General features: G+C 40.7%; 1 protein-coding gene across 22 annotated transcripts in view; it reads left to right on the top strand.

The window, feature by feature from the left end:
* Positions 1–27,616, top strand: part of GPHN (gephyrin) — a 604,586-nt gene that overhangs the window by 422,466 nt on the left and 154,504 nt on the right. For all 22 annotated transcript variants that reach the window (XM_067557745.1, XM_067557750.1, XM_067557759.1 and 19 more), the window contains one exon: positions 13,507–13,641. In XM_067557745.1, the coding sequence (XP_067413846.1) occupies positions 13,507–13,641 (135 nt within the window). The remainder of the gene's footprint in view (positions 1–13,506; positions 13,642–27,616) is intronic.

Consider the following 27,616-nt stretch of genomic DNA (forward strand, 5'->3'; position numbering starts at 1 on the left):
TTCAGATCAGCTCTGGTGATAGGCCGGTCTTCTTCCTAGTAGGGAGTCTCCAATAATGTAAACCTGCCCCTTCCTGGTGTTGGTGCAATTTTCCAGCCTTCCCCCTTCTGTTCTTTCTGGCTGCAAGTCTTTTTTTCTGTTGTAATTTGCAATCTTCTTCAATTCATCCTCTCTCTTCCTGGGGCTCCAAACTCTGGCGATCTCCATTGGCTCTTCCCCTCTTCTTGTAGGACTAACTGATCTTCTCCTCTTTTTTGCCCTCCTGTCTTCTGGTTCTGCTTGCCTCTCCCCTTCCTTTTCCAACTCAACAAACCTGCTCCTCAGCTCTATTTCTTTTTCGCTAGCTGGTCTTTTCCTCTGCCTTCTTCTCATAATCACACTGGCCGCTTTCCTCATCCAGCAGTCTACTCTCCCAGTTCTCTGGTCCAGCTTGCATCTGCAATTCTTGAGTTTTCCTTCCAGATTCCTCTCTCCTTTCCTCCATCATCTGCTCCTACCTTCGAAACGCAATCATAATCTCTAGCTGCATCTCCATACTTCAAATCTTCTCTTCCATCAGATCTATCATGTGGCATCTTTCAGTTAGTCTCTCCAGAATAATGTATATACCACAGCTTCCACTCATCTTCATTGTCTCTTCCATTCTTCAGGACCCTACCACTAATGCTTCTGCCATAGCCTTCCCTCCTAAGCTCCTGTCAAAAAACAAAAATAAAAAAAAAAAAACCCTGCAAACACAAAAACCAAAAGCAGAACAATGCACACCCCATTCCCCAAACTTCCCATCAAACTCCTGTTTTCAGCTCTGTTTGCTGGCTCTTGTGCCACTGCTCCTTTGTGCACAATTCTTAACTAATAAAATCACAACTTGCCAACCTCTCTAAGTATTTTCATATTGTAGTTTACTATATGCATCATGGAACAGGTGGTTTTTAAGGAGGGAATGAAGGAAGATAAGATGGTGGTTTTTCGTATTTGGCTGGGAGCTTTTCCCACTTATCAGAGGCAACAGGGGAGAAAGCATGAAAATGGTTTTTCAGAGAAATGGGCAGCCATCACTGGCAGAGGAAAGGTGGGAGTTGACCTTGTGACAAAATAAAAGTTTGAATAAGTAGGAAAGAACTAGATTATCAGGGGCTAGGAAAATTAGGACAAGAAGTTTGTGTTTGATGCAGTGGAAAAGGGAAAACCAGTGGAGGCAGTTGAAATAGAGAAGCATGCAACAAGGATTGTCTTAGTAGTAGTTTGGTGATGAAGTGGGGAAACGGGATGAAACAATAATTTATGAGACATAAGCTTTTTTAAGATGGAAGGGACCAGGTATGTTTTATGTTGTAAAGAGGAGAACCCTGAAGAAAATGAAAAGTTGAGAATAGTGAAGGTAGGAGTGAGAATGGGAGTGAGGGAACTCAAGAGATGGGAAGATATGGAATCACTGAAGCAGGTGCAGGGGTTAGAGAAGGAAACTAGGGAAGCAGCCCCAGTGTCTGTGACTGAGGCAAAGGAGGAGAGAGTGATGGGGGAAGGATATAAAAAGGAGAAAGTGGGAGGAAGAGTCATGTCTGCTTTTTTTTTCTTTGTAGAAACTGACAAGATTTTATGCAGAAAGGGAAAGTTCTTATGTCCTTATATTAAAGTCCTTAGGGCAGTCTTTCAGTCGCTATCTTGAGTCATCCCTTCTGGCAGTCCCAGACTAACCTTTCCTCTCAAGCTTTCTTTGAGAATGAGCTTTGAACCAGAGAGGAATGTTCATAAGACTATCACAATCCAGTTTTGAGTTTTCTCTTCCACTTAATCAATATTCAGTATATTAAATAATAACAATGCACACCTCTCTGTAGAATTTACAACATAGACCCATTACAAACGCTCCCTTATACCATATATATCAATATTTAAATGAATACCAAACAATGTATACCCTTTTTCTTGCTACCCTGCCTTGATCCAATAGCTTTGTCCTCCCTTCAAAGATTTTCAGTTTCAACTCATAGAATCACTAGGGCTCCTGTGCATACCCAGCCACCAGAGAAAAAAGAATTTTAAAAAATGGAGCTCCTACCATTCCTTCTTTAAGAACTCCATACTCAAGAATACTAAAAACCTTACATCCACTTGGGAAAATCAACCCTTCAGCTAGGGCTTGCAAAAATAGTGTCTCTTGAATATTAATATTGATTTTCTATACCTGACACATTAGTTTAAAAGAGTTTTCATCACTTTCTGGAGATATACATTTGTTGTCTTTGTCTCACATGGACTCACGCACACATACATTCTCTTGTAGTCTCGCTCACACACACACACATATGAAGTATATAAATGTCTTTTCTCTGTTGTTGTCTCCTAAGTCAGCAGTGCATGATTGTTTAGAGAGAATCTGAATTTTGTTTTTTAGGCAAGCAACACACTCCCCTGACACAACAGAGAATAACTTCCTTGTCACTACAATTGATATCTGGAAACTAACCTCTTTCTCTCAGTGAGAATGAGTATCTGACTGTGCTAGAAAGCTGAGGCTTAGAAGAGGGATATGCAATTGAGTTGAATTATCATGTTGGGCTTGTCTCCTTATTAAGTTCTAAAACTGGATTTTTCCCCTCTGTCTCTGGATGTTGTTGGGGCAATATGGTTCTCATTTTTATGACTTGCATTCAGCTTGATATATTATAGTCATGACCTAACTGAATCATGGAAGATCCAACAAAAAGATACAAGTTACATATATAGGAGTCCAGCTGTCATTTTATTGCATGCTCACAGGAGTAAAGGTAACAGGAATAATTCCCACTGTGATAATACCTGAAATCAGCTTTCTTGTTTACCTGTGCAGCTCAGCTGATTGCTGCCCTGGCTCAAAGCCTATCTGCCTTTTTTATTTTCTCACAGGCAGAAATCAGTTAATTCCCATGCAGTTCAGTGGATACTGCAGCCATCTTAATGTTACAATTGCACAAAGACAGATTTAGATTTTTACACTGTGAAAGAGCTAAAAAGGCAGCTACTCACCTCTAGCGAATGAGATAAAGGGTAAACTCAAGTTGCTCTTGAGTGAGCTCCCTTCTGATCAAAATTCAAGGGATAGTAGCCAGTGCCTAGCTCTTGTCTTCTAAAGAGAGGTTCTTTGCATTGTAGGGCCTTTGAGGGTAAAGAGAGTAATGAAGAATTTACACATGCACACACAAACACACATCCACTTTTACCACAGGAGAAAAATATGTATAGCTGTTTGGAGAGTTACAAGTATTCCCTCTTTTGTTATATCCTTTTTATATATTACAGCTTTATTAGAAATTCATCTCATGTCACTGTTTCCTGAATCACAGATATTAAAAAGGAGCATTAAAAATTATAGGAATTAGCATTGCTGTGGCAAAATGAAGCCTATAAATGTCAGCCTTTTTATGTATTTAACTTTAGCATATTTGAAAAGCAATCCCAGGAAAGAATTAGTGCAGAAGGGAAAAGGAGCTTCTGACTTCGTACTCTATACTAAGTGCCTGACTATAATCTCCTTGTCCCTATTTACCTCTATTTGTATTGCCTCTCATGGGTCCCACTTACGGAAAACAGAACACTCAAGGAAGAGAGATGGGTTGTGCACCATTTTAGAGAGGAAGATATTTCCACTGTAATTTTCCTTAATGAACAGAAATTCTATTGGCTTAATAAAATATAGTTGAAATTACAGTGCAGGTTATTCAGAGTTGAAAGAGCCTTTGAAGAGAAATTTTTTTATAATGCTGACAAAAAGTGATTGAGATCTGGTCTATGCCTAAAATTTAGGTTGACCGAGCTACATCACTCAGGTCTGTGAAAAATGTCAACCTACCCCCACTGGAGACGCAGCTAGGTTGATGGAAGAATTCTTCTGTTGACCTAGCTATCACCCCCTCAAAGGGGTGGATTCACTACAGTGATATGATAGAAAAAACTGTAATATGTAAAAATGCTGTAATAAATGTCTACACTATAGCAATGTACCTGCAGCGCTGCAGTTGTGATGCTGCAGTGCTTGTAGCATATTCATACCCTCACATAAAAATGCTGGGAGGCATCAGTTTTGGAAAGCAGCATGAGTCAGTTCTTGTAAAGGGGTGAAAGTCTTTGAAGCATCTTTGAAGTTTTATACCTCAGGTGACACTTTTTTTACTTTCATTCAAGCTCCTGATTTCCATGTCTTTACATAAAGCATCAAACTCTTTTTAAAAAAATACAAAATGAGTTTGCTGGTTTTTAAGATGGACTGGGTGTAAAACCAAAGTAGAAGTTTATGAAATTAAAGGGATAAATATCAAGACAAAAATTAACAATGTATTTTGAAAAAGGACATGTCCTTATTTATCATCCCCCTAGGTTATTAAAAGTGAAATAATTCTATATTTATCTGATAGAATTCAGAACTAAAAGCATTTATTCTCATCAGTAGCACACATGCTTTAATCATATATGCAACTTGGAACAAGGTTCTGAAGAAGTGTGTGACCTCTTACTTGAGTTTCTGTTTTTTAAGCCTATTGACAGAGTTTGGAACCTCTTGTATCTGATCCGGTGTAAGGTTTTCATGTTTTTCTTAATATTTCCTATGTTTTCAGTAGACTTTTGCTCGGCTTTTGTTTTTCTAAATGTTAATTTATAGGGTATTTTTGTTCCCCAAAAATATTTTTTCCTCAGGCCTTCTTATCACTTTAGGTTTATGGCTGAAGGAAACAAGAAGTCTGGCTTTAAAAGCTGCTTTTCATATGCACATAATTTGTCCCTAATATGCCAACATATCTTGAGCCAGATTGAGCATCCTCCACCTTTTTAGGGACCAAGCACAGTGAACTGCTACCCACTAGTGCCTTCTGTGGAAGAAACCTCTTTAGAAGGCCAAGGAGGAGGTGGAGCCAAGACCTTCACCCCAGAGCACACTGCACTAGCCTGAGGAATGGCTGACTGTGGAAGGGGAGCACACAGCATCTTCCGAAGGGTTGGCGCAGCCATTACAAAGAACCACTGTGTTTCCTGCATAAGAAATTACCATGATTGCAAAATATCCTGAAGATATGATTCCTGAACCCGAAGGCGGGGGGAGGGGGATTCACTCTAGGACAATGGTTTTCATTTGATCAGGCCCCCTCTCTTTGTGTCTCTAATCATTTACGCCCTCCTCCCCACAAGTACATATACTGCTATCCAGCTCTGAAAGCAGAGCAGAGAGCAGTGGCTGCTGGCCATGGCCCCAGGTCTGAAAGCAGTGCCGCACCAGCAGCAGCACAGAAGTAAGAGTGGCAATGTGAAAAGTGATATTCGTCAATATCTCTTTTCACAGCAGACTTAATGCTTCATTGCCACCCTTACTTCTGTGCTGCTGCCGGGGCTGACACTTCAGAGCTGTCAGCTGGAGACTCACCACTTCCAGGTGAGGGATTGGTGGTGGAGGGAGGAGAGCCTGAGCACAGGTTGCGTCCTGGTGAGGGATTGATGGGGGAGGAGAGCCTGAGTCTGGGTGGCAGGGATCCAGCTGTCCTCTTTATCCCCACCTCCCAGCTTAGCACAACCCTGAGCCCCAGCCACCAGGGTCTGACAGCCAGAGCTCTTAAAAAAAAAATGCCATACACCTTGTGCCTCCCTTGACACATTCCCACGCATCCCTTGGGAGGCCCATCCCATAGTTTCAGACCACTGCTCTAGGGAAAACTACTAGTTTTCAGACTCCCATTTTTCCTTAGTGGTTCTACTAGTGGAGGGCACCTTGAACTTGGAGCTCTGTTTGTATGAGCTGCCTAAAGATGCACTGAATTGACTCATCCACTAGGCACCCTATCCACACAGTTTACAAGTAATCCAGATCTCTCTGAATCAGTGACTTCTCCCCATTGTTTATGACATTCCCAATTTTTGTGTCAGCTGCAAACTTTATCAGTGAAGATTTTATGTTTTCTGTCAGGTCATGGATAAAAATGTTAAATAGCATAGGGCCAAGAACCAATCCTTGAAGGACCTCACTTAAATCACACCCACTTGACGATGATTCCCCATTTACAATTACATTTTAGCCAGGTTTTAATCCCTTTAATGTTTGCCATGCTAATTTTATGTCTTTCTAGTTTTTTAATCAAAATTTCATGTGGTATCAAGTCAAATACCTTACAAAATCTAAATATACTACATCAATACTTTTCCTTATATCAACCAATCTTGGAATCACAGCAAAACAAGATATCGTTAGTTTGACAGGCTCTATTATTTTGTGTTGATTTACATTAATTATGTTGCCTTCCTTTAATTCTTTATTAATCAAATCCCATATCAGTTGTTCCATTATCTTGCTTGGGATCAATGTCATGCTAATAGGAATATAATTACCTGGGTTATCCCGTTTACCCTTTTTGAATATTGGTACATTAGCTTTCTTCCAGTATTCTGGGACTTCCCCAGTGTTCCAAGAGTTATTGAAAATCAGTGTTAAACTCTTTTAAAATTTGTGGATGCAAGTTATCCAGACTTCCTGGCTTTAAAAATGTTTGGCTTTCGTAGCTATTTTACATCCTCTTATTATATTTCACATGTAAAATTGGAATATCTTTATTTTTCAGGCTCTCATATTTCACAAATGCCTTGTTTAATTAATGTCAGAGTTTCCCCAAAATTCTCCTTTGGCAAGAGTTCACACATGAGAAATTTCAGGTGAACAGATTTTGTTTTGATAAGATTAGCGATAGAGGGTTTATAAAGAAAAGATAGTTGCAATTCTGGGGCCTGACCCTGAAAACCCTTTGGGGAGTGATTTTAGTAAACTACTCTTGTGAGTAAGGATTACTCATTTGAATAAAGTTTGCATGATTGAGCCCTTCATTATGGAATTGTTATAACTTCTGCTATAATTTCTGGAAACATTGTTTGCATGTTGGCAGTGATTCCATCTGCAAATTCTTAAATAGCTACTTGAGAAACAGTGGGATTTTGGGAGTTGGGGGAGTGTTAATATTTCATTTGATTCTGAATCATCAATTTAATACTCTTTTGTTTTCCGTTCATTTTTATTAAACTGGTATTATTTTAATTGCCCTGAAGCACCCTGTGTTTTTCTTAGCATTTCAGCTTTTTTCCATTTAATTATATTGTGTAGTGTTTTGCTCCCTGTGTTGTTAATACATTGCCTCAGCAAATTATTGCTTATTCTTTGATCCCATGTGTTTGGTGTATCAAGATTGTATCACTATCAGAGAGGTGGTGTATCTCTAACCTTTGGGGCTGGTAGTGAGGCATTGTGGTCTCCCTCTGAGCCAGAGGGGAAAGGGTCATCTTCCCTACTTGGGTGGGCAGAGCCTGAATACCCTCGCCCCTCCTATCGGACGTGGGTCAGGAAATATAGAAAGCAGGGCCCCTGGCTCATTTGGGGCCGAGACAGCGAGAGAGATGGATGCATCCTCCTTGCTCCAAGTTGTAGCCTCTGCCACCAAGCCCAGAAGCCCACTACCCATCCAGCAACCTCTGCCTACTGGAGAACCGCTGGGACAGCCACTGGGACAGCCGCTAGCCAAATAGCCTGCAGAGACTCAGGACGCCCCATGGAGCCAGGTACTCCCAAGAGGGAAGAGTAGGAAGTGGACCAGGGGCAACTGACTCCAGTTGGTCTGCAGTGCCACAAGAGGCAGGAGTCAGTGTGTTTCAGCTGGAGCCCCACTGACCCAGTGGCAGAACGCTCTGCCACTGTTGGGGCCCTGGGCTGGGAAGCAGTGGAGTTGGGAGGCCCCGCGTCCTCCTACCCCCTTGCCATCCCACCTCTGGGGTGGCAGCCACTCCTTACCGGAGCCCTAGACTGCTGATGCTCCACTCCTTACCGTAGCCCTAGACTGCTTGTGCTCCATTCCCTACCGGAGCGATAGACTGCTCTGCTGCCCCGCCCTGCCTGAGGGCCAGGGGCGATAGACTGCTACTTAGCTCATAGTAGCTTGGCATACTTGGCACCCCAATCTGACTCCTAGGAGACAGGGTTCTAAATGTGTCACCTCCAACTGTCCTGGTGGCAACCATGGACATGGACCGACTGATCAAGTTCTTGGTCAAGAGCCAGTAGCAGAAGCCGACAACTGGCGTAGCAGCTGGGGACCCAGCAGCAGCAATTAATCCAGGAGTTGGGGGCCCAAAGCCACAAGCAACAGCAACAGCTGGCCCGGGAGCTGGGGACAGCTGTGCAGCCAGCCGAGGCACCAGATCCAACAGAGTGCTGCCTTGTTGCCCTGTAACCCCACCCGTGCCACCAGAGATGTGGTAACCCAGACAGCCCCCCAGCCAAGGAGAACCCTGGCATCATAACCGCTGGAGCCACCTCAGCTCCCCGAAATCCCGGGACTCTACAGAGACCAGACCCAATTTTGTAGATGCCCTGTTTGGAGGACTCCCACACCAGGGCCCAATCCCTCGGCCAGGCCTACACAGGTGAGTCCAGGTCTGCTGTGCAGCTGCCAAGAAGCTCACAATCCCCTTGGACCTGGGGTAGGTGCAGGTCATGGGCCTGATCAACTCGGGATGAAGGCAGACCCTTGTCCATCAGGGGCTTATCCCAGGCTCCGAGCCGGAGCTCGGATAAATAAGGCTCCAGTGTTTGCACAGCAATGTGAAGTCCTACCCCGTCACCTGCATCCTCTAATGGTGAGTGGAGTGACCCACATGACGATGGTGGGGCTAGCCCCTGAGTTCATCTACCCCGTGGTTCTGGGAAAAGACTGGCCGGACTTTGCAGAGGTTTGGACACCATGAAGCTGAGGAACCCCCAGGTCCCAATGGCCCTGGAGGCAGATAGCTCCGAAGGAAGGAAGATGACTCCACAACCACGGTGAGGAAGCTGATGATACCCAGGCGAAGCCAATGGGGGACTCTGCCTTGACAGCTGACTTTAGCCGGGACCAGAAAGCGGACCCCATGCTCAGCTGAGCGTTTGAGCAGCTGGTGGCAGTCAACAGGGAAGTAACAGACCCCCAGCGTGCTAACCAGTGGCCACACTTTGAGTTAAACAATGACTGTCTCTATTGGGTAGACTGGACCCCTGGACTAAGGACCTTCGGATCCAGTTGCTATTCCCCCGGTGTCATCAGCGGGCCATGTTGAAACACCCATGATGTACCTGCAGCGGGCTACCTAGGACCTGAGAAAACTCTAGCCTGAATACTGATGTGGTCCTTTTGGCCTGGAATACACTAGGAGTACAGGAACTACTGTAACTCCTGCCCAGAGTGTCAGTAAGTGGCCCTGCAACAGGTACTCAAGGCCCCACAAATCCCCTTGCTGGTAAAGGAGGTCCCCTTCGAGTGGGTCGCTATGGACCTTGTGGGACCCCTCCCAAAAAGTACTGCCGGGTTCCATATGTCCTCATGATCATGGACTACGCTACCAGGTTCCCTGTAGCAGATCTGCAGCAAAGCTTCATGGCCCAGACAATTGCTGGGGAGCTACGGAAGGTCTTCGCTAGGGTCAGCCTGCCATGAGAGATACTTACCGAACAGGGCACCCAGTTCATCTCCTGGCTGCTCCGGCAGGTATGTGGACTCTTGGGGATTAAACAGCTATGCATGTCGGCCTACCACCCTCAGACCGACAGACTCTTGAACGGTCTGATGAGATGCTGAAGGGGATGCTGCGCAAGTTCCCCCTGGGAGAGTTATGTCAATGGGATCAGCTCATCCCACCCCTGTTATTGGCGTTCAGGGAGCTACCCCAGTCCTTGATGAAGTCTTCCCCGTTTGAGCTACTGTATGGACATCCGTGAGGCCTACTGGATCTGATGTGGGAAACCTGGGAGCACTCAGTGTCCCTGGCCCAGGGATTCCTACAGTATGTCTTCCAGTTACAGAAGCAATTGACCCAGGCCTGAACCCTGGCAAGGGAGAACGTGAGGACCACCCTGGGGGCTCAAGAGTGGTTTTATAACCAGGAAGCCCAGTCCTGACCTTTCAAACTAGGCGACCCGGTCCGGCTCCTGTTGCCCTCGATGGAGTCTAAACTACTGGCCCGCTGGCAGGGACCTTACAAGGTCATCCGAAGAGCGGGCTTGGTGATGTATAAGATTTGCCAGCCCAACCAGCAGAAGAAAAAACGATACCATGTCAACCTTCTGGAGAGAGTGAGAGGGACTACTGATCATCCCATACCCCCCCAAACCTGAGCTGGGCCCCAGGTCCTTGAGGTGGAGAACCCGAGGGACTGCAACTCGATAACACTATGATGGAAGAGCATCTGAAACAGATGTGATGCCTACTGAAGGCCTTCCCGAAGACCTTCACTGCCCACCCAGGGCAAACTACCCTGGTCCATCCACCATCCAGATCAACCTGGGAGTGATGGTCCAGGAGATGACGTGTCCCCTCCCATGGAAAATGCAGGAGGCATCAAGGAAGAGGTGCAGGCCATGCTAGAATTAAGCGTCATTGAACCTTCACAGAGTGAGTGGTGCAGCCCCATGGTGTTGGTGCTTAAACTGGTTGGGACGTGACAATTCTGCATCGACTTCAAATGGGTGAATGCAGTCTCTAAGTTCGATGACTACTCCATACCCCATGTAGATGAGCTGCTCTATTGCTTGGGGAAGCCTGCTTTATCATGACTCTCGACCTAAACCAGGCGTATTGGCAAATCCCCCTCAACCCCAGCTCGAAGGAAAAGATGGCGTTCGCCACTTGTTCTGGGCTCTATCAGTTCACCCAGATGTCCTTCAGCCCCCACAACATTCCAAAGGCTGATGGACTGCCTCCTACAGAAACATGGTCACTATGCCGTGGCGTACCTTGACAACCTAATGATCCACAGCTGACATGGAAGGACCATCTCAACTGGGTGGCGGCAGTCTTGCTGGCCCCAAAAAGTGTTGAATAGGTTGGCAAGAGACAACCTCTCGGGTACACATTGGGTCGGGAGCCGATCCAGGCCTTCAAAGCCTGCCCATCACCCACCACGAAAGGACAGGTACGTCAGTTTCTGTGCCTATTTGGCTATTACCGGCAGTTCATCCCCCAGTTTGCCGCCATTGTGACCCCTCTGACCGACCTTCTAACTAAAAACAGTCCACAATGGATCAGCTGGACAACCAAGTTCATGGAGGCCTTTTGGACCCTCAAGACCCATCTCTGCCAGGAACCCATGCTGTACAGCACTGACTTCATGTGGAGATTCGTCCTGTAGATAGATGCCTCAGAGACAGGGCTTGGGGCTGTCCTTTCTCAGGAGGTTGATGGGGAAGACCACCCCATCCTCTATATCAGTCAGAGTTTATTCCCATGCGAATGACATTACTCGGTCATTGAGAAGGAGGCTCTCACTGTTAAATGGACCACCAATGCCCTCAGGTACAAACTTCTTGGGTCCCCCTTTGTGCTGGTGACTGACCATGCCCTCCTGAGATGATTGAACTCCGTGAAAAACACCAAAGCTCAACTCATGTGGTATCTGGCTCTACAGCCTTATGCCTCTATTGTCCGGCACTGTGCCAGAAAAGACAGGTCTGTTGTTCAGGCTAGGGCAGGCATCAAGGCTACCCAAATTGCACCCTCATTTCAGTGGCCTCTATATTCCATTTCAGGTGCAAAATCACCAGGACAGTAAGAATACCCTGGCCCTGGCTCCTTCCTGCCCCCAGTCCACCTGCTTCTTCCTTTGGCCTATCCCTGCTCTGCTTCCACTCCTCCACCAAACTCAGAGATTCTTTATATCAAGAACTGCTGTGAAGGAGGTATTACTTGGCTTCCTTGCAGTCCCTAGTAGCTAGAAGCTCATTAAAAAGATACCCGAGTAGGATCCAGATTGCAGTACCCTGATAAGCATTCCAGTATCTGCCTCTTTCACAACACCTAAAGGTAGAGATTTAGCTTCTCACCAAGGTTTTGCTCTTGCTCTCAATCGTATTGACACCCAAAACATCTTTCATTTTGGCCTTTGGCTACTCATAGGTCTTGTAGTCTGGCTAATGGAAACTGGTGATTATTCTTTTGGAAATTGAAAACAGAATAATGTATTGATTCATTAGACTGTGAAACTCTCATTGAGGAGAGAAATTTAAAAATATATTATTTTAAAGCTCTAATATATTGGAGCTAGTGTTCCATGATGAACTCTACACTATACTGTCAGTTGCGATTGGGAAGTAAATACCACTAAATAAGTGCAATTCAGACAAATAGCCAAGCTATCTCAGAAAAAGGAGATTAAAATAATGGAGTGTGACTTCGAATACGGCTGTATAGAAAACATTATGGAGTATAGGGAAATATACTATATATATTACAGAATATATTGTGAAACCTGCCATCACAGCTCTTAGAACTCACTTTTCCCACTTTTGGAACTCAAAAGGCATGTTTTATATGTCTTACAAGATTATAAAAACATGAAAAAGTGAATGCATAATTTGAACTGGCAGTCCAATTATAATACGCAATTTTGCATCACTGGTTGGTTGGGTCTAAATATTACAATGATAGAAAGTTAATATTAATATTAACTTAATATTTTAGAAGCAAGAAAATCTTAAATCCATTGTTACCTCTTTTCCTGGGGATTGGAGAGAAAACGGAACAAAAGAGCTAGAAAGAGAAAACTAAAGGCTAGATTTACTTTCAGAACCCAGCACATGTATGTAACTAAATAGTTAGGGCTTGCTCATAAACCAGTATAAATCAGAATAGTTCCATTTATTTCAAAGGAGCTACACTGACTTACACCAGCTTACGATCTGGCCTTTAAATTGCAGTTCAAAAATGGCAGGCCAGATCATTTGAAAACAAATGACATATGGAAAACAAAAGACCAAAGCAGAGGGTTGGTACAGATAAAGTTTGTTGTGTTGCTCTGTCTTCTCTCTGGATAAATATAAGACTTCAGATTCCAGAGCTATAAACTCAGCATCCTTCACCGACACCAAATTCCTCCCCCCACACTTTTTTTTTTTTAAGAAGAAGCAATAACTTCACTACATGGAATAAGAAGGAATATGTATTCAGCTCTTGGCCTGTGTTCTTATATTCTCAACAGAGGGATCAATTAATGCTGCATGTGGTATTGGTTTTGTGATTGGGACACCAGTCCACTTAGAACTGGATTGGGAATCTAACTCCTTTTAGACAGGCCATGAAAGAACCATTATGTGGCAGTAAAATCTTCTGGTCATTATTGGCTTGTGTTGGATTTGAACCTTAGACCTAGAGGCAAAAAGTTGTGTCTTGCTGCCAATCCCCTGGCCCTTTTGGTCCACCCCCATCCCCCGCTGAATTGTTTGTTTGTATTGTGGTGTATCTGAATGCAGTCATGGATTTTTCGAGACAAATTGTGGTATGTTCTGTGCATCTGCATTTAGAATCTGACCTTATATTTGCTGATGTATTGATTTGGAACTACCAAAGGTGGCACTATTGCTCCAGAACAGAAATCTGAAGAAGGCTGGGAGGAGGGGGGGGGGGTATTTTAAGCAATTTCAGATATAAGATTTTGAGTCATTTTTGGACTGTTAACTGCATTTCTTGTCCTGTTCAGATTCCAGATTCCATCATTTCTCGTGGTGTTCAGGTGCTCCCACGAGACACAGCCTCCCTCAGCACTACCCCTTCAGAATCTCCTCGTGCCCAAGCCACCTCTCGCCTCTCCACTGCATCCTGCCCAACGCCAAAAGTAAGTACAATGCCTTGCCATCTCCCAGTGTTCAGATGTGTAATCTGATTGATATTTCCCTTCCGCTGGTGAAGGTAGGCTCGCATGCAAAATTACACTGTTGAAAATGACTAATGAAAGATAGTGTAGTACGTTCCTACATGCATTGTTACACAAATTACAGTGTGGAGCCAGCAACAGGTTACGAAAGGTCTTTTATAATTTTGCGGCTCCTGTATTGAATCATGGCTGCAGCTGTATCTGCCAATAGTGAAGCATATTATATATATGAAAGCACTTGTCTTCTGTTATCTATTGCAGTATTGATCATGAGTATGAGAATGTTAACCTCTTGAAATTCTCTATTCACCCCCTAATTAGTACAGATAATCCTGCCACTCAATAACAGGATTAAACTAATAATGTACTTTTACCAAAAGGATCTGTGCACATTTCTAGCCTGGGCTGGGGCAGCTCTTTGCCCCAATATAATACTGATGAATTTAAAACACTTTTGAGCCAACTTGTTTTGCTTTAACTTAGATACTTGCTGCCTGATATTTGAAAAGAACTCTAAATTGACTAGAAAGTTTTAATGCCAACCTTTTGGGATTATTATTCAGTTCTTGCAGATTATTCCATGCTGATTTAATTTATTCAGGTGAACTCCGTTAATATGTGTTTTTATCAGACCTCAAATACAGTACATTGGAAGCTAAGGAATGAACTAGTTGCAAGGTCAGTAATAATCATGATTGCTTTCTGCTGTAGAGTTCTCCATTTGCGTTCAGCTAGTGTTGTTCATATCACAGAGTTTTTGATGTATCTGATACCAACATGTTAATAGACTTGTAGCAAATGGCAAACAATAACGTTCCTTCTCATCTAATTAATCATGATTCTTAGAGTTTATTCTGCTTGCTAAAATGATTGCAGGTGTCTGGCAGTTCATTTTTCTTGCTATCTCATTTCTTTTCTGTCAGCAAATTAGATTAACCTATAGCCACCCATAAAGCTGTCTTTGGGGTAACATTTTTGACAGTTTTATGAACTGCATGTCTTGACTATATTAGAAGTTTGGTGATAGCATGTGGTGGACTTCACTATGCAGTTCATTGCTCTTAAAAAGAGGTTCAGTGAAACCTTCAGTTTTGCTTGACTTTGTTTCTTGCATTTGCTTTCCAAAATAAATTGTCACTTATAAGATGGTCTCAATAAAATAAAGCCTGGAAGGGTATTAAATGGAAATACCCAGGTCAGAGGAGGAATGCACAAGACAGAAGAGGGTGACTGTTGGCCCAGTTCTCAGCATTTGTGCCTTGTGAAAAGATTGTGAAGGAATGTCCCAAAAAAGAAAGCACAGGAGGCCAATGTTAGGCCTAAACAAGAATCATTATACTAATGAGAGACTCCCAATGAAATCTAAGTAGTTAAATCAAAATATGGCAAAGGAAAGGAGCACAATATGCCAAATCTGAAATAGAATCCACACTATTGGACAGTCTTCAGGAGATACGGGGTTACACAAGGAAGCTAGAGGAAAATGCGAAGCACATGATGAGATTGAGGTTTTTCTATATGAAGTTGGTTGGCATAAATCCCCACCAAACAAGGATCACCACTTTGTAAACTTAATTTAGCCCATGTTTAATTGCCATTTCTTACCAAAACTCAATAGTATTTTCAAGACTGGCTAAATCACTGAGCACCTTCTAGAACATAGAAATTACTGTGCCATATGAGACCATTAGTCCAATTATTCCAATATTGTGCTTCTAGAAAAGGCCAATACAAGCTGCTTCAGAGCATGGGCATAGCTACGGGTGGACTACAGCCCCACCCACTTTGAAAGCAGGCCCACCCTATCTGTTGCTTCTGCTGCCGACACTCTGCTTAGCTACCCTGGAGCATCAGGCAGCTTTCGGCTGGGCACTCCCGAAACTTCCTGCTTCCAGTCACGTGGCCGGAAGCAGGAAGTTAAGGAAGCGACCGGCAGAGAATCAGTAAGCTGCCCGAAGCTCCAGTTGCCAAGGTAACAAGCATCCAGCAGCTTAGTTTCTTGGTCTGGTCTGTCCTGAATTTACTGCTTCCAGTCACGTGACTGGAAGCAGTAAGTGGCCCAGGCCAACCCGAGTCAATCACAGGCCCTGCCAGAAAATCACTTCTGGCTATGCCTCTGCTTCAGAGGAAGGTTCAAGAAAACCCAGTAATAGACCGTTTGAAACTTATTCTTAATCCCCATTATTTAGAGCTTGGATTAAATGCTTGATTTTGTATTTCCTATACAGAGCTCTTGGAGTTCTTTTATTCCTTACTGTAAAAATGTGGGCTATTCTTCTTATCCATATAAATATCCAGTCCTCTTTTGAATCCTGCTAAATTCTCAAGAAATGGATGGCTTCCAAATACAATAGGATATATGGTTCTATATGGTTCTTACCTGTTCCTCAAGGAATACGCATGTTTCTTGGTGTCTATACTACTTTCATTATTTTTTCCTTTTGGAGCCTGGATTTCTAATCATGCAACATGCATGCAAATTTCATTGGAACTGGTGTGAGAGCTCCTGACTCATCCAGATAATGGGGTTAAAGATAAATTCTAATCTGTAGCATGCAGTTGATATGTTAGAATATGTTTATTTTAATCTGCAAGTATTTAATATATATATTGTTTCATATTCCTGTTTTTGAAGTTCGCTTTAGATCATAAATCATAGAATCATAAACACACACATACAGGGATTGTAGTGTAAAATAGAGAAGTCTTAGCAGAAGGCAACTCACAATCGACTTAATTATACACATCACATGTTGACTTGAGTTGTGATCTAATATAGAAAACTGTTTCCCCAAGGGTAAGGAGCAATAGATTTCTTTATGAATTACAAACTCCAGTTCATCATATTGTACCCATTAAAATTGTATTTTTGTCCTGTGTGCCACACAGCCTCAATAACTCTTTGCTGAATCTGCTGTTTTAGCAAAAGATCATGTGACGCTTTCAGTCAAGAACCAAGCCTCAACAATTACAGTAGCAACTATACTGGGTTAATATATGTGCACACGCAGAAGTAGTGGGTTATGAAATATATGTTAGGATTATGGGGTAGAGTTGTTGATAGCCCTGGTTGGGTAAGGAAAAGTTTATAACTTCTCTTAAACTTATTTTGTAAAATTGTATATATATTTTTGTATATTCATGTATAGTATGTGATCAGACATTTAAAAAATGAAAATAAATATTTTTTTACAAATTTTTTCTCAGTTTTTGCAGTTTATCCCATTTTCTGAAAATTTGCCTCTAACGCAGCACTAACTATAGACTAATGAGCTCCACATTTAGAATTGGTCATCAAAAGTTCCATTGCTTCCCTTAATTATCTCTAAGTTTTGTCCCTGTGTTAGTCTAGTTCTTTGTTGTTAATGAAGCTGGATTTTCACTGAAACTGTGGAGTAGTGTCATCAGCCTGTAATCAGTCAAGGCCTCCTAAAACCTCCTTCAGTTGCTCTTATAAATTTTTAGTGCATCTATATAGAGTCCCTTGTGTAAAATGCATTCCGTGTTTTGAACAAAGCCCTTTTTGGGCTCAGTGCAAATTTCAACATATTTATAGTAGTTGATTTTAGATGTGGAGACAATATTTCTAAGAATTACATTAAAAAAACAATGGCAAACTCAGGTATCAATCCTCTTTTTTCAGTCAGCCAACCAAGAACCTCATGGTGACGGAGAAGAATTTTTTAACTTTTTCACACTATGCTTTAAGCCTGTGTTAAGTATTACTTCTTACTCCATGAGGTTTAAATTATGTTCTGAATATCCGTATCTTAAAAATTTAGAATGATAATACCTAAGCAGTTCTTCCACGTTTTTCATATCATTTTCACTAGCTGAGCAAATGACAAGATCTCCTTATCATAGTAGCCTCTCTATTCTTGGATGTCATTTAGACCAACTTAGATGCAATATTCTTTTCATGCAAAGAAGTAATAGCATTAGGTAGGAATGCATTTTTCCCTACTAGGCTGCTTGTAGCCATTGCTGAGTAATTTCATTTGTTTGATCAATCAACTTGAATTAAATGTCAATGCTGATTTCTTCCCCCTCCTCCCCTTTTTTCTTCACTTGCAGAATCTCATAGTAGATGGCAAATTAGAATCTATCTCAAAGAGCATATCCAGGGGAAATGCTTAAATCATTTCCTTAAACTACTAATTTTGGGCCACAGTGAGTTTTTTGTTACCATTAAAGAAAATTGCAACTTTCTTTTCAAGTTCAAATTTTTCCCTTTCACATTTTCTAATGGCATAATCAATATTTCATTTTTATGTGTCAGAGACACATGAAGTGGATTTTGAAGAACGGCAGGAAGGCCAGAGACAGTGGTTATAAATTATCATCATGAATATATTCCAGTAACAACAATGGTATCAAAAACATCTTACTTACAGGATCATCAAATTCATCAGTTTTTTGCTCTTCCACTTCAATAAACAAAGTTTCATTCCGTGGCATGTTTAATCATCAAGAATCCAGAGAAACCAGTTTTTCTGCCCTTTTTGAGATGAGCACATTTTTTCTGTCGTGCTTCCTTCTTGACAGTTTTTACTTTTTACTTGAGAAGAATTATTTGTTTTCTTTACTTCACTCCCTTCTTTTCCTGTTGCTTTACCCTTTCCTTCATCTTTAGGACCTTGAGTCAGATATATTTGTACACTGATGTTAGGTAATGTGTTCACTCCAGTTTGTAGTAGTCAGCAGCATCTTTCACTTATACTAGGTATAGTGAGAAAGAGTCATCTAGTGAATTCACCACTTTGAAAGGTAAGATGAGCAAGGCAGCTTTGGGTGGAGTCCCATTATCATGCCCTAACTACCTTCCAGAAGGTTTTAGATTCCAGATAATCAAGTCTTTACACAGTTCACAACTCCACTACTCCCCTCTTTTTAACATCTAAGGACAATTGATTCTGCCAACTAGCTACATCCTTCTCTCCCATTACTGTTGTCTACCAATTCCCCTTCCCCTCAAGGCTTCTAAGCAGTTCTGTAACTTTCTTATTCATTCTTAGTAGGCTTAATAAGAATTTTGTTGTCCTTATCACTTTTTTTTTCTATCACTTCTCAGGATATTTAAAGTTTATATTCACAGAGTCTGATTAGAGAGACCATATTTCCAGTATAAAATTTTTTTAAATATGTGTGTGTTTGTTAAATACTTCAGAATGACAAAAAAATTTCTGAAAAAGAAAAATCCCAGAAAAAAAAATGAAAAACCTATTAATCACCATTCCTTTAAAAAAACAAACAAACCCAACACCTAACATCAGCATGGTTTATTTCTGGAAGAAGTTTGCTGATTTAGGTTTTTCACCTGTGTTGCTTTCACTGCAATATGGTCATTTGAACACCATCTAAAGTGAGATAGGGCTTAAAAGAAACAATCTGGCCCCTAATGTCAGTTATTACATACAGTGATTGCATTTCACAAATATATTGTCACCTTGCTTCCTAGTAGGTGAAGTCTTTAACACCATATTTTACCTGTAGTAGGTGGGAGAAGAGGCCTGCATCAAAGAGAATTGCTGTTGAATAATTTTCCCATATAAAGACTCAAGCCCCCTTCCCAATGCCAGCTTTGATGGCTATGTAAAAAAAAAACAAAGGGTTTTCTGACTACAGAAAGTGAGCAGAGTAAAGTAAAAGCACAAAGAAATATGAACTGAATTCTTTGTGAAAACGATGAGTGCTTTGGAAGAGGCTCAGCCTTGCAGAGATTTCTAAAGTACAACAGATAAATTATGTATTTGTTTCTTGAATATGATCCCTTGTGTGCAATAGTCACAATTAACTAGAACATCTTGGCCAGTTTGTACCAACATTGCAATTTTATTTTATGCCGGTGACATTTTCAGAAAATGTCTCTAAGAATGTGAGAAGTTGGATATTGCTAAGAGAAGGAAGAAAGAAAAAGCTTTAAAACCCAGTGTCATGCTATGATAAAATTAAGACATTTGCAAACTTGCAGGCACTCTCAAAATATCTGGTTCCTAAGGAGAACTCAGAGCATCATTAAATTATTCCCTTGGGCCTCCTAAATTATTTTTGGTTCTTCGTGAATGCTGGTTTCTAGAAAAAAAACCATTTTGTCTCTGCCTGCTGAATTATAATAGGTACATGTGCCCTCTACGGGAGACCTGGCCTTCCTGATGTGCTTTGTGTTCTTAGCCCTCAGTAGCTATAAATCATGGTATGTAACAGCAGCCCCCCTGACCCTGATCTAATCTTAGTCATCAGTACAGCCGTGTGGTTTATTTGGCTGTGATTTTGGCTCATCAGTGATACAAGACTCCTCCACATCACCTATTGTTGGAAGATGTATGGCTTTAGCCACTGTTGTCTTTATTTTCTTCTCCAGTCTCTACACAACGGATCTGATTCTCATGTGCACTGTTCTAGCAGTGTGAAATAGCTGTAAAGTAGGTGTAAATTATGTTTGCCTCCATTTTAAGGTGTATTTACACAACCAGAGTGGTATTAAGGGATGTAAATGAGAATGAATTTGGCCCAATGTTCTTGAGATGTCAGACTTCGAGATTGAACCTGTTACACCCTATTAACCATATCTGACTGAAGTAACATTGTAATGTCCTTCAACAACAACCCCCACTTTTAAGGATTTACTCCTTTTTGAGGAATAACTTCAGAAATTGCTGTAGTCCTTTGCAGGCAAATGGAATTCAGGACTATTGCAGGACAGACGACATAGAAGGCATTCTTCCTTCCAGTCACCTAGAGTCCAGTTCAGAGAGCCTAGGTTGTCTCATCCAAGGAGGAGGCTATAATCTGATAAGAAAGGCCCTGAGAGACCAGAGTACCACCTACTCTACCTGTAGGCACACATCACAAACATAAAGAGAAGGTGCCTCCTTTTCTTCTTCACTGCATAGGCCAACACAGCCTTGTGTTGCTGGGTTCTGGACTACATAGCATGCCTACTAGATAGAATTGTTTTCCAAGCTCTACAGCAGAATCTTTCTTCAGTCTGCAGCCCTTTAAGCATCAAGGGGTTCAGGACAATCTTAACCACCTTATAAATAACCCACCATCCCAGTTACCAGAGGATCATTGTAGATAGGGAATATACACCATCTGTTTCACTGCCTTCCAAAAAATAAGAGTTCTGTATCCAGTCCTGGACTTGAAAGGGATGAATACCTTCTTCCAGAGACCAGCCTTTAGGATGGAGCCATTGAAATTGATTATTCAGGCAGTGTACTTGGGAGAGTGTTCACTGGGTCTCTCTAAGACGGCTAAACATCCCAGTTCTGACATCCATTGGTTCACAATACTGAAACAATACTACCAATATCTCATTTGGTGTGCATATAGCACCCAGAACATTTTCAAAAGTGATGGGTGTCCTAGCAGCAGCAGATTTGTGTTTGAGAGAACCAAAACTGAAACTCTGATAAAGTAAGCCATTTCCCAGGTGGACATGTTCCTAGAGATATATGGCTAGTTTGTCATCCTAGACAAGAACTCATTGGTTCCACTGCAGAAGCTTGTTTACCTAGAAGACCAATTCAATAAAGTAGCAGGCAGCATCTGTCTAATGCTGGACTGATGAGAAAAGCAACAATATCAAACACAAGCTCTACTTCACTTATCACTGGTCTGGATGTAGGATTATCTACAAATTCTAGGCTCTGTGTCAAGCATAGCAGTAGTCTTCTGGGTCCACTTCCACTTGACAATACAGAGTAAAAGAAGTTGTTTCAGCTATCAACTTGCTCCTGATCAGAATGGTGCTGCAACAAGAATCTGTTGAAAGAATGCCTCTTCTCCCCATCAATGATTAACCTGACTACAGATGCCAGTCTGGATAGTTTATGATACAAGAGCCAATCACACATGAATGAGGATCCTTCTTACTTCAAACTTGTGGCAGGTCTATTAAAAGTACCTTTCGGACAAGGTGAAATCTACCTTTATGTAGTCAAACTATTGGTCTACTTTAATATGGTATATGAAAATATAGAAAACATTCACGGTCTGGTGTGACGACAGAAACAACCAAATCCATGATAGTCACATTGGCTATCCTGAAGTAATTAAAAGAAAGGCTGAACCTGGAAATGCATGTCAGCTTGTTAGAATGATTTGTTGGAAGGTTTAAACAGTGGAAGTTGCAGAATTCAGGGATTATATAGATCCTTTACCTCTCAATGTACATCTATACATCTCCAGCTTCTTCATGGCTGTTGATCAACTGAGAACCTAATAACGGGAAATGGAAGACCTGGAGATTTCAGCCTAGGGCTGAATACTCTCACAGACCATCATTCAAATCAATTTGGAGATTTTCACTGTAACAACTTTCTATCAAAGTTTTGTTCCTGATAGCTCAATCAGACAAGCTTGAGAACTCTCTCACTTCAATAAGTTAATGCTCAGAATCATCCCATACTTTTCAGGTAAAGGTCAACTCCCTGATTCATTTAAACCAGAGCATAGCCATAACATCTTTTTGCCCATCTAAAGAATAAAGACTGCATCGCTCAGAGGTTTCCAGTGCTTTCAGGATTTATCTCGAGAGATACCATTCTGCTTCTTCCCTGACAGGTTTTGAGAAGAGATGTACAAGATCACTGAATGTTTTCTCTTTTTCTATAAGAGAAATTACATTCTGCTATCAAATTTCTACCTATTAATTATTAGTTGAAAGAAGAGAGGAGAGCAAATATTCTGCTGTATTATGTGGTTTACTATATGCATGTGTGTGCTATATCTGTACTGGTTTGTTTTTTCCTGTGGTGTGATCTATGTGTGCTGTGATGCAATAAAAGGACGCAATTTTCTCTGTCCCCCCCCTTCCTCACCAGTGCACTTTGCAAGCTGGCATCTGTGCTTCCTAGGGGAATTCATTGAATACTCAGAGCTTCAAGCTTATCATACAGACAAAGCATAGATTGTGTTTTGAAAAACCTAATTGCCAATCTACAATCCATTTTTACAAATGGAATTTGATATGTGGAAAGTCAACTTTATTGACAAGACATGCTGAGCCAAAAATAATTATCTGGAATTGTAACAGAGCTTTTAATAAAAAACAAAACGGGGAGGGGGGAGTAAAAACTTTATATTTTTAAGTCTTGGGTGCAATGTTTACTGAAATGTGCATTTTCCATTTTAGTAAGCAAAGCCAATAAAGGGTCTTTTTTGGCTTTCACCTTACATACTATCTTATGCAGTTTGCTTAACCAGAAGCCTATGACATCCTCAGGAAATCCTAGTCATCTGAAGTCTCATCCTTCCACAGTATCTTGCAATTATGCCAAATATAAGTGACATCACTGTGGAAGGGAGGATTTTTATGGGAAAAAACAAAAGTTCTGTGAAATAGCAGCAATGTCCACATTAGAGATGATTTAAACTAAAGTGTAATATAATATCTTTCATGCTGTTATTTTTATGGGTCTGTGCATAAATGTTTTAGGAAGTGGTTTCAGTTACATGAACTTTAGGCTTTCATGTCTGATACCTAGAATTCCCTTATTACCTTACCAATGAGCTTCAGTACTGAGCCCTAATGCCTCACTGCTGCTCTTTTGCTTGTCAGCTGTGTGCACTATACTCTCAACTGCCATGGAGCTTTTGGTTGCTCTAGGTGATTTGGAATCAGTGGACACTGATAGAGATCAAGACCTAACTGGTACATTTACCCAAGAAGGTTGGGAGCCATTCTTGTAGTCCATGACATACCAGAGCTCACTTGTATTATTAAATAATAATTAACAATAAGCACTGGCCTTCATTCACTGGCAAAGCAGAAAACCAAAGTGCAGGAAAGGGCTACTAAGTTGCCTGGAATCATAAAAACCAAGTAAGGTTCTCTAGTGTACCTTACTTAGAAATGACCATTTGATTTCTGAATAAAGTTCTCCATTCAATTAAATATAGCTCCTACATAAAAATTTTCTCGCTCCTCTAGTGCCCCTCTGGTTGTTCCCCACCTCATTTTCAAAATAACACCACTTTTTTCATTCACTTATAACTTGGGTAACAGTTATCCAGCTCTTTATATTCCAGGCAAGTAGTGAGTGTTTGACAATATCTGTGTGAAGTGATTTGACTGCATCTAAAGACATTCTTATTTTGAGTTGCCACTTTCTGTTAAAAAGAATATTGCTCCCATACTTGGTCCCCACTGTAGTTGTGTGCAGGTGACACAAAAATGGAGAGTGAACTGTAGAGCTACACTTAATTGTCCTGTCCTGAACATCCTCTCTGTCTAACCAGTTTTATATGACTGATTCTAGAAGATATTTTATAAGAAAATAGTATTTAAGTTCACCTACATTTTGTTTCTCCAAATTTGACCAAAACCAAACAAACCATGACATAATTGATGCTGTTATATCAGCCATGTATTAATGTGGATGTAATTCAAGAAATGTACAAACATGAGAGCATTATCCCATTTACAGATACCACAGGGTAAATATGGGCATGATAATGTATTTAGCTGATTAATATTAATGTAAAGGAGATGGGTAAATCATCTTGTGCACACACTGAAGACATGCTCCTAACTGTATGAAATTAATTTTTGTTACAGTGCTGGATTTTTGGGGGTGAGATGTTATTAAACCAAATGTATGTAATGTATATTTTCTTTCTTTATTTTTTAAATGTCAAAAATGAAGATTATCCCCTCAAACTAGTAATTCCTGAAACATCTGGTTTGAATAAGATGAAGTCACATTTACTCAATGGTGCACTTCAATAGTACATGAATCTGTTTATTTGGAAGAAAAAAAAAGACCTTTTTTCTGTTTCTAATCCCTTTAGAATATTCTCTGACAAGAGTTTCTCTATTTCAGGCACTAATAATGACACCAACTGTTCTTAGTCTATTAAAAATTGTGTCACCTAGGAGATCCAAATTTAGAACCCTTTCTTTCCTAATAAAGGGCACCTAGGTCTCCCAGAAAGAAGGTATGAGATCTAAACCCCGTGCATTTTTTGTAGGTTAATAACATTTTATTAATTGACATTTAATAAAAACTTGATTTTTTTTCAACTTTTTTATTTTTCACAAATAATTTTTGACATCTTTAGCCAAAATTTTTTATCAGAAATATTATCAAAACCATTATCAACATCTTTAATTTACTAACAGCTCTGTTTTTGAAAAACAGAAAATTACTGTGTTTTTTTTTTATTTTACAAAGGCAAAACATTTAAAAAACTGACAGATGGGTCCATTTGATTGACTTTATGATGATGATTTAGGTCATTGTAACTACATAAAAACTCTGGATTTTGAATGGCGTTACATTAAGCTCATGTAGGTACAAAATTATCTTTGCAGGACAGATAAATGAATTGTCATTTTTTTCTTCTTTTATTTCTACTTAACAAAATCATGTGGGAAATAAGTTAAGAACAGCAGCTGGAATAAAAGATTTTAGAGATTTTAAACGCTTTGGTGCACAGATTGTCTTTTTGTTACGTGTACAGTGCCTGCCACAATGGGGCTTTGATCCATAATAGATGCTCCTTGGTGCTATTGCAATAATATATAATAAATAGTAATACGTTTCACAAGATTTTTAAACATTAAGAAACAGAAATCTTTAAGGATGGGTAGAATCAAAGGTGTAAGTACCTTTTTTTTATCCAAATCATTAATGGCTGTCAAGATGACAGTATTGTGATTTTTTTTTTAATTTATATTCCGTCTGTATTATTTTCTTATACTTTTTCTGGGTTTTTTTTACCCCCTTTTCACTACATAGCCTCTCTTTCATTTAGACTTAACTCACTAAAACTTTCCTTAATTATGACTGAGATTTTTCGCTATGTTTTGTTTGTGAAATATTCTTATAACTATGATATCTATCTGTTCCCATTTATGGTTTAGTCATCTCAGTTCAATGATTCAAAATGGAAAGATAGATATTGTTTAGAGCAGTAGTGGTTCTCAGCCAGGGGTACACATACCCCTGGAAGTATACAGAGGTTATCCAAGGGGTACTCAACTCATCTAGATCAGTGTTTCTCAATCTGGGGGTTGTGACCTCCAGAGGTTCGCAGGCCGGGTTTGGGGTGTCGCAAGTGCAGGGCCAGCATTAGGGGTGGCAAGCAGGGCAATTGCCTGGGGCAACATGCCACAGGGGGCCTGCAAAACTAAGTTACATGCTTCAGCTCTGGGCAGTGGGGCTTGGACTTCAGCCCTGCCACCTGGAGCTCCAGCTTCAGACAAGGCTCACGAGTGAAAAACAGGCTCAAGTATCACACTGAAATGTAAGTACAATATTTATATTCCAATCGATGTATTTTATAATTAGATGGTAAAAATGAGAAAGTAAGCACTTTTTCAGTAATAGTGTGCTGTGTCACTTTTGTATTTTTATGTCTGATTCTGTAAGCAACTAGTTTTTAAGTGAGGTGAAACTTGTGGTATGCAAGACAAATCAGACTCCTGAAAGGGGTACAGTAGTCTGGAAAGCTTGAGAACTACTGGTTTAGAGTGATAGGAGATATAACAAAGAACAGTGGGATGGAACTGAGCATAGGAAACTGTAGAATAAATATCAGAAATAAATATTAATTTAGTGGTTTAATTATAAAGTAGAATATTGAATGTACTGTAGGGAGGGGGTGATTAGCCTCAGGAACATTGGAAAGTCCAAAAGAAACTTTACAGACTAATAGCATGAGGAGTAATAAAGGCTGTCAAATTCCTGGATTTTGGTGATACTACTACTCGCCAGAAATATTTTCTAGAATCAAGTTTAGTGAAAATGTTTGAGACTTGCATGGCATGGAAAATATTATAAATTAAAGATATAAGGTAATGTTTTCTAACCATGGCTTTATTTAATCCTCTTAGATTTACACAAAGTCTGATCTCTTCAATTTTTTTGTTTGGCACAATCAACATATTTGATACTTAGTCTGTTCCCTTGTGTGCTTCCTAATAATTCTGTCATCAGGCATTTTATCCAATTCCTGGTTTACAGTTTCTATGAAGGCATATGGTACATGTTGCAGTCTTTGAGGTTCTGGTGTGAATTTGTCACTTACTGTAATCTTATGACAATATCTTTTAATTTACCTGAGGTCTTTGAATAAAGAATCATATTCCTAGGCAAATCTATTGAATAGGTTTCTGGAATTTACTGTTTGATTCACTACATGTCCCTACCGGAGTATGTGTGAATTAAAGCTCATTTTCCAATCTAATAAGGAGTTTACTTCAGTAACATGTCAGCCTACACCGGGATAGTCAGTTATTTTTTGTCAAGGTCCAGATTTCTTGGTCCAGCAAGGTCCATACTCCAGAGAAAATAATTTAAAAAATAACAACAATGATAATAATAAGTGAATAAGATTTTGGGGTCCATTCAAAAGTGTCTGGCAGTCCAGATTTGGCCCATGATCTGCCTATTGACTACCCTTACACATTATAGGGTAATTTCTCTGGTCCACTGAGTTGTGTAAAATGTCATTTAAAAGTCCAAAGTTGGCTGATAGAGAATTCCATTTGTGTAGAGAAACTTCAGTAGCAGAAAGCTGGCAGTGGCATCTCTGTCTCAGGAAAACTCCAGAGGCAGGGCATGGGCCAGAGGGGGAATGTTGGAGTGGAACTCCACTGCATCTCATCCTATGGATCTTATCCCTATTAAATTATTCCTTGCTACTCTAACTACCACTGGGGTCAGACCTCCACATGTCAGGGAGCCACAACCTCCTTTGTCCATTAGCATTCACAATTTTTCTTACTAACAAGTTAACAAAATAAACACACTGCTCTGACTATGAATCGGCCTTATCATCTCCCCTGCTCCCTTTCCTACTTGAAGATGCATTCATTTAGAATTTCTGTCCAATTTCTTCATATTTGCTTTCCTTCTGCAAACTGTAGCATAGCATCTACTCTTTTACAAGACATATATTTAACCTTCCTCATCCCACATTTATC

Source organism: Emydura macquarii, unplaced genomic scaffold (genome assembly GCF_026122565.2).
Source record: "Emydura macquarii macquarii isolate MOO-44397 ecotype Brisbane River unplaced genomic scaffold, CSIRO-AGI_Emac_v2 contig_1876, whole genome shotgun sequence".
Classification (NCBI taxonomy): domain Eukaryota; kingdom Metazoa; phylum Chordata; order Testudines; family Chelidae; genus Emydura; species Emydura macquarii.